Genomic DNA, 13,702 nt, shown 5'->3' on the forward strand with positions numbered 1-13,702 from the left:
GTCCTTGTTCCTGATTCCTGTCCGCTACCTGGTCCCTAGTCCTTGTTCCTGATTCCTGCTTCCCCGTTACACTTTAGTTCCTGTGTTCAGCCTGTCACCTGCAGTCACGCCTACAGACCTCTGCCAGCACTATCTCCTGCCTACTGCTCCTGCCACGCCTCGCCTGCCGTCACCAGCAACCAAGCCAGGGGTAGCGACCTGGGGGTCGCCTGCCGCAGCAAGTCCATCCCGCCTTGCGGCGGGCTCTGGTGAAAACCAGCGGCCCCTTAGACTCCGCTCCCTGGTGAGGTTAGTGCCATCGCTGGTGACGGTCCAGTGGATCCACTACTTCAGGCATTACAAAGGACAAGAACATATAGGGGAAAGACGGCCGTATATAGACGACCACTAATAAAGACCATGATCATTATTGGCGGCCATCTATATAGCGAGATATTCTCAAAGTTGGAGCATAGCCTAAATCTGTATAGAAGAAAAAACAAAAATAGGCGCCCATAGGAAAAACATTGTATATATGATAGTGTGGATTCAAAGCCCACAGAATAATGTCATCAAATTATATAATAAGTAACGGCTAGAAAAGACATAATTTCCTTCCTGACTTGCATTCCCTATGGATGAGCGTTCAGTGTGTTGTGGAGTGGCATTTACATTTGACAGGCAGGGTGGACATTAGGACCCTGAGGAAGATGTACTCTCTGCAGGACTGAGCTAAAACAAACAGCTGAGTGAGAGGAGAGGGAAGGGAGGGAGATACAGGCAGAGAGAGGCAGACAGAGGGATATAGGGGAGAGGGGGAGACTGGAGGCTGTAGGGAGGCAACAGCAGGCGAGGAGGAGGACATCACAGGGGGTAGATACAGCACAGGCTAGGCGAGAATGTAAAGGAGCTGGCAGCCTCTCACCTCCCCCATTCATACAAATCTCTCCATCATCCTGCCTGCAGTAAGCATGAGAAGGATCAGGGCTAATGCCATCGCCATCCTGACTGTAGCCTGGATCCTGGGCACCTTCTACTACCTATGGCAGGACAACAAACCTCATCCTGCCACATCCAGCAGGTCACCGGGCAAAAGCCGGGCAGCGGTGAGGCAGGAGGGGCACAGAGAGGACAGGACCAGCCCTGGGGCTGTAAGTATCAGCACCTTATCATCTATACCCATCAAGGGGGAGGGGGTGACCACTGGTCCCATGGTATCTCAACTAGGATTCCTTCACTGGCTAATTCCCATACTGTAAGCCGTACCATCTCACCAGCATATTAGACATGCAGATGTATTCTGGTGCTGGATCTTCCATCATCCATATCTGGTACACAAAGTCTCCTCCCCAGAGTAACTTCTCGCTGTATATCATGGACCTGACGGCTTCTTATATCTAAAACTTATTGTCGTTCCTCAATTCCCCTTGACAGCCAGGCCACATATTAAGGAGGTGGTAGTCTTGTAATATTTTCCTTACAGGATGACCGATAGTGAGTAATGTCACTCCGATCAGGTCTTCGTCCGTGAAAAATCGAGTAACTATTTTGTATCGATTCTCGCTCCCAAGACGGATTACATTATTCTGATACATGGTATTTTTCTCGTCTGGATCCATTCATTGTAATGAACCCTTAGTATTCCCATAATAAGTGAACATTTATAGCTCTTGCAGAACTACAGCTCCCAATATACAGCAATTGGGTGTCATAGCCTGCTGGGAGTGGTAGTGTCGCAGCCGCTGGGGAAACACAGGACCATTGATGGAGAATATTTAGATCTAATAGCTGATTTAGATTTATTCACCTTCTTGTTACTGTTTCCATGTTACCAATGTTGAGTTGTTTTTGTTGCTTTTACATGTGTGCAATAGATAAAGTATTCTATAATGCTCTTGCCTCCATGGTGACGTACTGTACAAGTCCACAGGATGTTTGTATAGACATACAGAACCACATTGCTGCTTGTATGTATTGCTTATGGCGGGATCTGCTTTTTTTTTTTTTTAGATGGTAAAACAAATTCACACTGACGTCAACCATATCCATTTGTCATCCATTATTTATATAGCTCTACTTTTTACATTTTTTACTCCCAAAAGGAGACTATACTTACATTAGTACAACAGTGGTAAAGGAGGATTATATCTTCTAAAATGACGATAGTGGTCATGTACAGTGACCTATACAAATGAAAAGAAATATTAGCAGCAACCCTCTATAGCAGCGGTAGGGAACCTTGGCTCTCCAGCTGTTGCAAAACTACAACTCCCATCATGCCTGGAGAGCCAAAGATTTGGTTGCCCAGGCATGATGGGAGTTGTAGCTTTGCAACAGCTGGAGGGCCAAGTTTCCCTACCCCTGCTCTATTGAGTGCTGGAGACCTTATTGTCAGCGCTCTAGGACTTCTGCCCTTAGATATAATTTTTGCAGCCTTTTCAACAGTACTGCTTTTTAATCAATTCCAATCTATTGTATAGATTAGTCATCCCCAAATGGCACTGAATGGTGTCCTTACATATTATAGAATGCTGTGTCAATTTGCTTCTGAAGGCACAGGTGGTCCCAGATCATAGACTCCCACCAAAAGTAAAAGTCTTCATGCATTATCGGGCTGCACTAAAAAAAAAACAAAAAACGCATTTCTGACTGAAAGTATTCCGAATGGAATAGGGGAATTTTATAAGGTCTGAAACATGATAGTTATCAAGTCTGTTTTGTCTACATATGGAATTTTAATGGAGTCCAATATAAAATAAGCTTGAAATCTTGCATTTTTCATTCTGGCTGCTAAGTCTGATATGCTAATATGCTAACACTTCCTTTATCAGCAGTCTTGATAGATAGATAGATAGATAGATAGATAGATAGATAGATAGATAGATAGATAGATGTGTTTGGGATCCTCTGCCAAGGGACTCTCTTCGCTAGCACCCTCTCCTTTGTTTTTTGGATGTGCAGCTTTTTTCTGTGCTAGATAGATAGATAGATAGATAGATAGACTAATAGGTAATTGTCTGAGCCCCTCCCCTCTCTATCTCTCTCTCTCTCTCTGCACAAGTCACAGAGCATGCCCACAACACTGTCTGTACTAATAATGTCTATTTCCTAGACTGCAAACTTGGCAGGACAGACTTAATCACATTGTATCAGGCTGATTGATAAATCTCATGCATCTGTCCTAGTTTTAGTGTTTAGACTATTAGTTGGCTTAAACATGCACCAAAATTTGATGCCCCTAGCTATGCCCCTTTCACACAAGTCACCCCCCTTTTCAGAGGTCGCACATCTTTTTGGACCCAGCTGGAAACTGACAATAAATGTGTCAGTGGCCTCCCACCTCCCCCATTCATGCATATCTCTCCATCATCCTGCCTGCAGTAAGCATGAGAAGGATCAGGGCTAATGCCATCGCCATCCTGACTGTAGCCTGGATCCTGGGCACCTTCTACTACCTATGGCAGGACAACAAACCTCATCCTGCCACATCCAGCAGGTCTACCAACTTCGGAGGCCACACAAAACCTTAAAGGGGTTATCCAGCGCTACAAAAACATGGCCACTTTCCCCCTACTGTTGTCTCCAGTTTGGGTGGGGTTTTGAAACTCAGTTCCATTGAAGTAAATGGAGCTTAATTGCAAACCACACCAGAACTGGAGACAACAGTAGGGGGGAAAGTGGCCATGTTTTTGTAGCGCTGAAAACCCCTTTAAATTTACAGTTAGAAAAACAAAGACAAAAAACGTGTTTCAGTATCTGGTTCTAATAAGTTTTAGTTATATTATATAATATATTAATGCTGCTTTTAAGGGTGCCTTCACACCTACCGGATCAACAGCGGATTTCATGCTGTGGATTCACAGCGAGATCTGCTGCGGATCCAGTCCCATTCACCCCTATAGAGCACATACTCGCAGTGGGATTGACATCCCGCTGTGAGTATGTGCGTTAACCCCCTGCCGCCCGCAGCCCAGCAGCCGACCGCCGAGAGCATACATTACCTGCTCGGCGACGCGGCTGCATGTCAGGCTCCCGACTCTGGTCCCGCTCAGCCAATCAGTGCAAGGCAGCGTGAAATCCACTGCGGATCCGATAGGTGTGAAGGCACCCTAAAGTGGTTTTTAAGGACTAGGGGGGAGATTTATCAAACATGGTGTAAAGTGAAACTGGCTCAGTTGCCCCTAGCAACCAATCAGATTCCACTTTTCATTCCTCACAGACTCTTTGGAAAATGAAAGGTGAAATCTGATTGGTTGCTAGGGACAACTGAGCCAGTTTCACATTACACCATGTTTGATAAACTTCCCCCTATATGTTTGTTGGCCTATCAACAGTTCGGTAACTGTAGCTCAGCTCCCATTAACATGAACAGGAGCTGAGCTGCAGTTACACTGTGCCTTCGCCATACAATAAACAGTGTAGAACTTTAGCCCCATTCTCTGTGTAATGTGGGGCACCAAGCAGCTGATCAATGGGGCAATTGGGTATCCTGTGGATAAGCCAACTATCACATAGTCTTAGGCGCCTATTCCACGGGAGCGATAATCGGCTAAATCGGCCCGATTCGACGGATTATCGCTCGTTGGAATAGAGAAAACGATCAGCCGATGTGTGCGGCGGGCGGCGGGCGACCCACGATTTGGGAAGCACCATACATTACCTTGCAGGGCTTCTCCTCTGCTCCATCTTCTCCCTGGCCCAGCAGCACAGCATCAGCAGCTCCGGAGCGGCCTGACTGAGCTATCAGACCACTCAGCCAATCACAGGCCAGGACCGCCGCGGCCAGTCATTGGCTAAGCGGTCTGACCGCTCAGACAGGCCGCACCGAAGTTGATGCTGCGCCGCAGGACCCGGGGAGGAAAACGGAGTGGAGGAGAAGTCCTGCCAGGTAATGTATGGTGCAAGGGGTGCAAGGACATCGGTAACTATGTCCCTGCAGCCCTCGCTCAACGATCATCAGGCCGTGGAATAGGCCCAGTAAACGAGCGCCGATCTAGCAGATCGGCGCTCGTTTACATCGTTGATCGGGCCATGCTCGGCCCAAGGAATAGGACCCTTATAGACCTTTGAAGGGGTTATCCAGCGCTACAAAAACATGGCCACTTTTCCCCCTCCCTTGTCTCCAGATAGGGTGGGGTTTCAAACTCAGTTCCATAGAAGTAAATGGAGCTTAATTGCAAACAACACCTGAACTGGAGACAAGAGAGGGGGAAAAGTGGCCATGATTTTGTAGCGCTGGATAACCCCTTTAAGCACTCCATCCATATATTTTTCAGATTTGTGGCTTGAATCTACCATGAATGTAGCAAACGTTTTATAACCCCCATCACATAGTTAATATACACTTTAAATGCTTGCATGCTCTTCCCATTCATACAGGTGGCAGGCCGGGGTCATTCTGAAGATGTGGGGGTGGATAGATTTTAATCTCGGTGTGTACACGCTGATATTATGTGTTCCAGTATCCATGGCAGCCAGTGTTCGAGAAATGTGATTGTACGTCTCATGGCTCTTTATGAAATCTGGTGCGGACTTTGTCGCTGAAAGCAGACATACGCTTGGGAACCTGAATTACAGTTAACCTCAATTGTTAAGGCTCTTTATCACGGGTGACCTCTGAAATGTTATGAGTGTATACTGGACGGTCAGGTCCTATGAGAGAAGATATGATTTGCCAGTTTCTATAGGAAAACATTGGATTCTTGATTTAATCTGTAGCCACAGCCTGTTACCTTGTAACCTCTGCGTTTGATAAAACCTTTGGATAAATCGCTTTTGTCTGTGCAGTACAATGGATCCAGTGACCTGTGTGTGCACAGACTGGAACATATACCACTTCTATATTGATGTTAGAAAAGGCCATAGGATTAGATTGATTTATCGATGTGCTGTGTCGTCATTGTGCCCTCAGGGTATATGAACGTGGATGGTAGAATTCCTGGAATGGCATTGATTCACGGTTAAGTGTGCATAAGATTGTAAATTAAAGAGCCACAGTGATTTTTTGTTCTTTTTCTTCATTAGAATTATATAAGCCAGCACTGGTAATGCTCCATCTCTCAGTGGATCTTATAGAAATCTCTGGGACGGCATGCTGTGTTTGTGTACCCAGACAAGTCTAGGAGCACAATGCATTGAAGTCCTTGGATGTCTGCTGTATGGATGTGCACGGATAAACAGTCTAAGGCCATATGTAATTAACAAACACTTGTGATCTTCATTGAGGCTGAAGCTTCACATGGGCTTGCATGCGATCATACACGGGGTCTGTTATGTAGGCAAGCTGTCTTCTTTTTGAAGATAAAAAAATCTCAATCCCATTGCAATATTGAGTAAAATCTTAATCGGGTAAAAAGTGGATGTACATCATGTACATCACTTTAAAAATGCTGTGGAAGAAAAAATTTTGAAATAAATTGGTGGCAAAATGTTATACAGATTTGTACATTACTTCAAACCTTATTACTTATCAGCTGCTGTATGTTCTGCAGGAAGTGGTGTATTCTTTCTAGTCTAAGGCTGCATTCACACGTTCAGTGTTTTTCCCGGTCCGTGATTGTGGTCCGGCAGCTACCTCCGTGATCTGTGCAAAACAGTCTGTTTTTCATCCTGAATAGCCCAATAGAAAGCAGTCCGCAGGGCTTGTCATTCTACCTGTCCTATTGCTTCAATGGGATTTCTCATGTTCATTCTCTGAGCAGAGAGCAGACGCGCAAGAAAAATCCCATTGAATCAATAGGACAGACAGAATGACAAGCGGACTCCGCTCGTAAATTCCGCCTCTTTTACTGAGTATGTAAGGGCCCTAACATAGAAAATCTCTCCTGTCCTGGACAGTTCCCGACATGGACAGAGGTGGCAGCAGAGAGCACTGTGTCAGACTGAAAAGAATACACCACTTCCTGCCGGACTGAATTTTCTTTTTCTCTCTGGAGTTCTCCTTTAAAGCAGTACTCCAGCGAAAATCTTTTTCTTTCAAATCAAATAGTTTCAGAAAGTTATATAGATTTGTAATTTACTTCCATTTAAAAATCTCAAGTCTTCCAGTTTAAGTGTCTGAACTCAGCTGTAGTTCTTGTATACATGGACTGCAGTTTGAGTGCAAATCTTTATTGCCATATGTGTGGCACCTCTATGCATCCCAGTATTTTAGTGATGGAACATGCAGTATTTCATTATAGCCATTGTAAGAAATCTTATTTGTGTACAGTACGAGGATTACACACAGATGTAGCATTACAGTCCCACTTTAGTATGAAGAAAGGTGGGCACATAATAGAAGTGTAGGACACTATTGGTTCATTGGGTTTAATTGGAGTCGTGTTTGTTGAGGTCTGTTCTCAGGGGCCTAAGTATAGTAGAACATTTCTCACATATAAGGCATATCCAGTGCTGTGTTACATGAACTTTCTTGAAACACCAAGTTCCCCATTTATAACAGTACACCTATATTTTTGCCAAACCTTCCCTGTCTGTGGGCAGTGTGGGTGGAGGTATACAGCTGGCATGTGGGCAGGAGCAGATCTGCTGCTGCCTGCACTTTCTAAACCATTAATCCATTTAGTTTCTTTCACTTTTCAATCTGGGAACTTTTTCATGTACATTTCAACCTAATGCATCTACATAGCGGATTTCTAATGATGAGAGGGGGGAGGGGAAGTAATGTATGTGCGGAAGAAGTTGTTAAGTACGCATGGGTCTTAATAGTATTAGAAACCATAGAAAATGGAAACCTTGTGATATAGATAAAGGAGCTTAGATTACTATGCTAGCACTGTGCAGATATTATGGGAAACATCTGTGTATAATAAATACCATCTACAACAATAAACAACCCAAAACCCCATTGTTATTTTTCTTAAACAGCCTCCAGATGTCTGCACTAATTGTCCAACATGGCGAGATATAGGATGAAAGACAATGTGCTGTTGCCCATAGCAACTGATTTCTAAATATTTCTCAAACAATGCAATGAAAAGCTTTAATTGCTATGGCAGCCGATGCATTGTCCTTATGAAAGCCTCATGCTGGAGGCTGGTAATGGTATGAGATGTGCATTGCACCCCAATCAGATTTGAACGAACCGTGAATCTATTAAGATTTAAATTTTTGGTAAATTTACAAATATTAAAATTCTTTGGGATTAAAAAAAAAGGGGGAAAGAAATTGATGCCTCAATTATGTCGCAAAGTCCACATGATCACACCAGTAGTCAGAGCAGTGTGTTGCTTCACAGCAAAGGCACCACAAGGCCTCTATACGTGAACATGACCGTCTTCTGATCCCAAACAGAACCTGAAATTGTCAGGAAAGATCACACCGTTCCAGTCTGTAGTAGTCCATGTTTCTTGTTCACAACACCGCTGAACGTGAAGATGACAGTAGTTGGCTGTCAATGGCAGGAAACATAATGAACACCAAATACCAAATTTCTTTGTACTAAGAAAGCAGAAGGGTGTAATGAAGGTGGCGGTGTATCTGGTGGAAGATGGACAAGGAAGCTGTATATGCTTGTTGGTGGATAAAATGATGCTCTCTACTGGTGATCTGTCTGTATTGTCCTAAGTCTATTCTGCTTACCTCATTCTAGTGATGAGTGCATCTTATGATTGATCGCACCTAGAGGTACACTATCCGAAAGTAGCCTCTAAGAACCTTTTTTATAGGGCAGTAGGGAAACCATTTGTATGTTGTCTTGTGGTAAGGCCCAATGTCTAAGGACGGTTCACACTATGTTTTTGCAATCCGTTTTTGCATTTGTGTGTATCCGTTTTGATCTGTTTTCCCATTGACTTCCATTATTTAAAAAAATGGATCAAAACACTTGTTTTTTTTAACATAAACAAAATAAGATCCGCTATGTTTTGTGAACGTAAAAAAAAAAAGGAATGTATTTTGATCAGTTTTTATTATGGAAGTCAATGAAAAAAAGGACCAAAATGGATGCATTTGTGTGCATCCTTTTTAATCAGTTTTTCTAATTATTTCCATTATAAAAAAAAGGATGAAAACGCATCAGTTTTTTTTAACATACACAAAAATTAAATCAGCTATGTTTTGTGTACTTAAAAAAAACTGATGCATTTTGATCTAAACAGATGCACACAAATGCATCCATTTTATAATCAAAACGGATTGCAAAAACGGATTGCAAAAACGTAGTGTGAACCCAGCTTAATCCGAATCCAATATTTGCATGGGGGTGCATTATTTTACTTTATTTTTGTTGACAAGTGTAATTGTAACTAGAGATGAGCGAACCTCGAGCATGCTCGAGTCGATCCGAACCCGAACTTTCGGCATTTGATTAGCGGTGGCTGCTGAAGTTGGATAAAGCCCTAAGGCTACGTGGAAAACATGGATATAGTCATTGGCTGTGTCCATGTTTTCCAGACAACCTTAGAGCTTTATCCAAGTTCAGCAGCCCCAGCTAATCAAATGCTGAAAGTTTGGGTTCGGATCGACTCGAACCCGAACCCGGTTCGCTCATCTCTAATCGTAACCCTAAAAATGTTTTCTATGGGGACATAGATGGGGACATATTTATCATCATCATCCTTATTCATCATTATATGATCTTCCAAATTGTTGACTAATTTCTGTGGGTGAGAATGCACTGTTATAGAAATTGCTCATCACCCTTCCTGGTCTTTCTGCAGAGGAGCAATTTTACTACATACAATAAGAACGAGTTATCACCCCACTTCTTTGGCATACAACATGATTATTTTTTTTCTATCCCACTAACATATGCCTATAAATGGGTGACTCAAGTAGGTTCCCAATCAAGTTACTCTTAAAGGGTTTGTTCACCAAATGTTTTTTTTTTTCTTTCAAATCAACTGGGGCCAGAAAATTATACAGATTTTTAATTTACTTCTATTAAAGTCTTCCAGTACTTATCAGCTGCTGTATATCATGCAGGAAGTGGTATATTCTTTCCAGTCTGACACAGTGCTCTCTGCTGCCATCTTTGTCTGTGTCAGGAACTGTCCAGAGCAGTAGCAAATACCCATAGAAAACCTGCTCTCCAAACGGGAAGGAATACCACTTCCTGCAGGACATACATCAGCTGATAAGTACTGGAAGACTTTTTAATAGAAGTAAATTACAACTCTCTGGCACCAGTTGATTTGAAAGAAAAGAATTTATGGTGAACAACCCCTTTAACCCCATGTATTTGGCGTCATTTCCAGGAATACCAACAAGACCCTAATTTTTATGCCTCTTATTCCTAACAACACGACCTGTGGCACCTACCTTCAAAGCACACAAAATTCACACCTACCTTGCCACCTTTGTTAGTGGCCATTCTGCTACTTTTTTAACAAATGCAGAAGCAGCATGTGAAAAATTAAGCACACTGTGTTTGCACACAAAAACCCGCCACCTGCCCTTTAATAGCAACTTTGTCCCTTTAAGAAAGACTTTGGTACGACCCCTTTAAGAGCAAATTCGGTATCAGCCCTTTAAGAGTGACTTTGATACTAACTCCTTAACAGTGACATCCACAGCAGTCTTATAATGGTAAAGACTGCTTGGTTACCATGACAATCTTGTATTTATGTCAGTGAGGCAAAATTGCTAAGGACCTTCCATCTTCTACATCTTCTATTGGCCAATAGGGAACATGTGTCTGCGTGGATGTTGTCAGGCATTGAGTGAAAGACCTGCAAGTTACTATTGGCTGCTACATTTCAGCTATTTGCATATGTGCTGTGATTGGCTGGTTAGTGCTGTATAAGGGTCCATTCACATGTACAGGATCCACAGATATCAATGTAACTAAATGATGGAACATAACATTAAAGGGAACCTGTCACCCCTCGTGCCGGGGTGACAGGCTCCCGACCCCCCGCTACAGCCCCCTATACTCACCTGATCCCGCCGGGTCCCGCTTCTGGATCTGGTCGGGTCACGAAGATCTCAGCCACTGCAGCCCGAGTCCAACGCTCATAGAGAATGACGGAAGAGTCATCTCTCAGCGCGCGCGCCGGGCTGCAGCGGCTGAGATCTCTGTCACCCGACCACCTCCAGAAGCGGGACCCGGCGGGATTAGGTAAGTATATGGGGCTCTAACGGGGGGTCGGGAGCCTGTCACCCCAGCACGGGGGGTGACAGGTTCCCTTTAAACCTGCTGCAGATCCTGTACATGTGAATGGAACCTTAAAGCAGTTTGGGCAGTTTGTTCGTCTGAAGCATTATGGTATGCGTTAACACAATGCCAAGGAGGAAAGACATCAGCGATGATCTTGGAGAAGCAATTGTTACTGACTGTCAATCTAGTAAGGGTTACAAGACCTTTTTCAAACAATTTCAAATCCATCATTCTACAGTAACAAAGATTATTTACAACGTGGAAAACATGCAAGATAGTTGACAATCTTCCGAGGAGTAGACATCCCAGCAGATTTAAACCAAGGTTAGATCATACAATGTTCATAGAAATTGCACAATTCTCAAATTCTACAGCCTTCAGTTAAGTTTATGGTTTTAGGTTTATGACAGTAAAGTTCCAAAAAGACTGAACAGAAACAAGCATTGCCAGGAGAAAGCCAATTCTTTGTGAAAGGAACTTGGCAGCACAGCTGAAATCGGCATCATCGTTACCAATAAATAATGATAAATCAGCAGAGGAGGTGATATACTGCAGTCCAGGCTCAGACACTAATGTCATTTGGTCTTCAGTAACAGCAAAAAAAAAAAAAAACAGAATACAGTAAGGATTTGGGCAAATAAACACGTTTGTTTTTTGACTCCAAGAAGGAGTGCTGCAGTCTTCTTGCTGACTGTATTAATTAATTAATTAATTAATTAATTAGATTAGAAAGAAAGAAATGAAACGACTGTGTTTCCTTTCCCCTCTACTGCTCTGGAGGATGTCACTGTTCTGTTGTTTCCCACCCCTTGGCCAGGTGCTCACTGATTGGTGTGATGTCAGTGCTGGGTGGGGTTACAGATGAGGTGTTACAGCTTGCCTGACAATAAAATAGACAGATCATGTGATTTTGGTCTCAGAAGGGAGGCGGAGCAGTGATGTAAATCAGGATATGCTGGAGACAAACAGACTAATTCATGTAATAGAACCCTAATACAAATAATCTTAGATTATGGGTGGGAATTGAACAGCGTTAAATCTTTCTTAAGTGGAGTATCCCTTTAAGATCTTTCTCTCTATCACAATACTATGACAGGACTCATCATTGTGGCTGAACTTCTAATCAATAGATGGCCTTAGCACTCACCATTATAAAAGGAAGTTATTAACAGTGATTAATGCTGATTGAAATACAGTACTATTTGGAGAAACTCCAACAAATGTAGATTTCAGTTTGACAAACTGGACAGTTAATTTGTAATCAGCTTCAACTGCAAGCTTAAATGAATTGTCTGGGATTAGAAAAATCTGTCTGGTTTCTTCCAAAAATCCAGTGCCACACCTATTCACAGATGCGTGTTATGTAACAGTTTAGCCCCATGGACTTCAGTGGAGTTCCTGGAAGAAAGCAGCAATGTTTTTTATAATCCTGGACACCCAGTTTAATTGTATACTGTATATGTACAACATTTCACTGTTTAAATCTATAAATATTATCCTTGAACTTACTTTGAGCTACTTATATTGTCAGACGTAGGCAGGGATGCTGGTGCCATTGTTCTTTTTTTTAATCGTAGCCTGGTTCCCATGCACTGCGCTGGTCTATTCCTGGGCACCAGCCCGGCCTGAAGCACTAGAGGCACGGCCACCCCCAGTGCGACTAAACCCTTCCCTCTGTGACGCAGCTCCATTAGAACAAATGGAGCCGCGTCACAGAGGGGAGGGGGTTCCATCACACTAGGGGATGGATGGCCGGGGGTTAAGAAAAGAACCACGGCATCGGCATCCCCGCGGCGGGGCCAGTCTATTGATGTAAAAATCTTAAAGCAATGTACCTAATGGTAGATTTGCTTTAAGGGGTATTCCTATCTCAACTAATGTAGTTAAAGGGGTTATCCATGGCCACTTTCTTCCAGAGACAGCCACACTTTTGTCTCCAGCTTGGGTGGGGTTTTGCTGCTTAGTTCCATTGAAGTGAATTAAGCTTAATTGCAATCTGCATCTGAACTGGAGACAAGAGTCGTGTTGTAATTTTGCGAGTACATTCATTTTTCTAACTTGTCTCTTTCTCTTGATATGTTGCTGTTTTCCTTTATTGTTCACAGTAATACTGTTTTATAGCAGCACTGGACGCCATACAATAAATGATTGCAGTGCACGCCTGTCTGTATATAAGACAACATTCCAAAATAGAGAGCACCAAGCTGCTTGAAAAAGGTTACTATCGAAACCGTGCATGGTGGATTAAAGGCTCACATTTGGAGTGCTGTCTTGGATACTGTTATTCCCCCCATCGCTCACAGCCCATTGTGCCAAATTACTGACCACCACTCTGCCCTAACAGCAGGGTCCAGTGTGTATATATATATATACCTATAGTTTATGTGTTACTGTGTGTGTGTGTGTGTGTGTATATACAACTGCTTTTAGAGCAGAGTGGTGGTTAGTAACCTAGGCAATGAGCTGCCAGTTAACAGTAGAAGGAAAAGTGGACATACAGTATCAGGAGAAGGAGCCAGGTTTGGTAAATGCTCATAGAAATATATGGTGTCAATTCCCACTTTTTACAGTTCTTTATACAGACACTTTCAGCAAGTCCAGATTTTAAGTTTTTCCCTTTGAAGA

The 13,702-nt window shown here is 43.1% G+C and overlaps 1 protein-coding gene across 1 annotated transcript in view; it reads left to right on the plus strand.

Moving 5' to 3' along the window:
• Positions 1–759: 759 nt before the first annotated feature.
• The window catches only part of GALNT16 (polypeptide N-acetylgalactosaminyltransferase 16), a 106,925-nt gene continuing 93,982 nt past the window's right edge, over positions 760–13,702 (plus strand). The window contains exon 1 of the mRNA XM_069950338.1: positions 760–1,130. Coding sequence (XP_069806439.1) covers positions 951–1,130 — 180 coding nt within the window. The 5' untranslated portion in view covers positions 760–950. The remainder of the gene's footprint in view (positions 1,131–13,702) is intronic.

Source organism: Dendropsophus ebraccatus, chromosome 13 (genome assembly GCF_027789765.1).
Source record: "Dendropsophus ebraccatus isolate aDenEbr1 chromosome 13, aDenEbr1.pat, whole genome shotgun sequence".
NCBI lineage: Eukaryota > Metazoa > Chordata > Amphibia > Anura > Hylidae > Dendropsophus > Dendropsophus ebraccatus.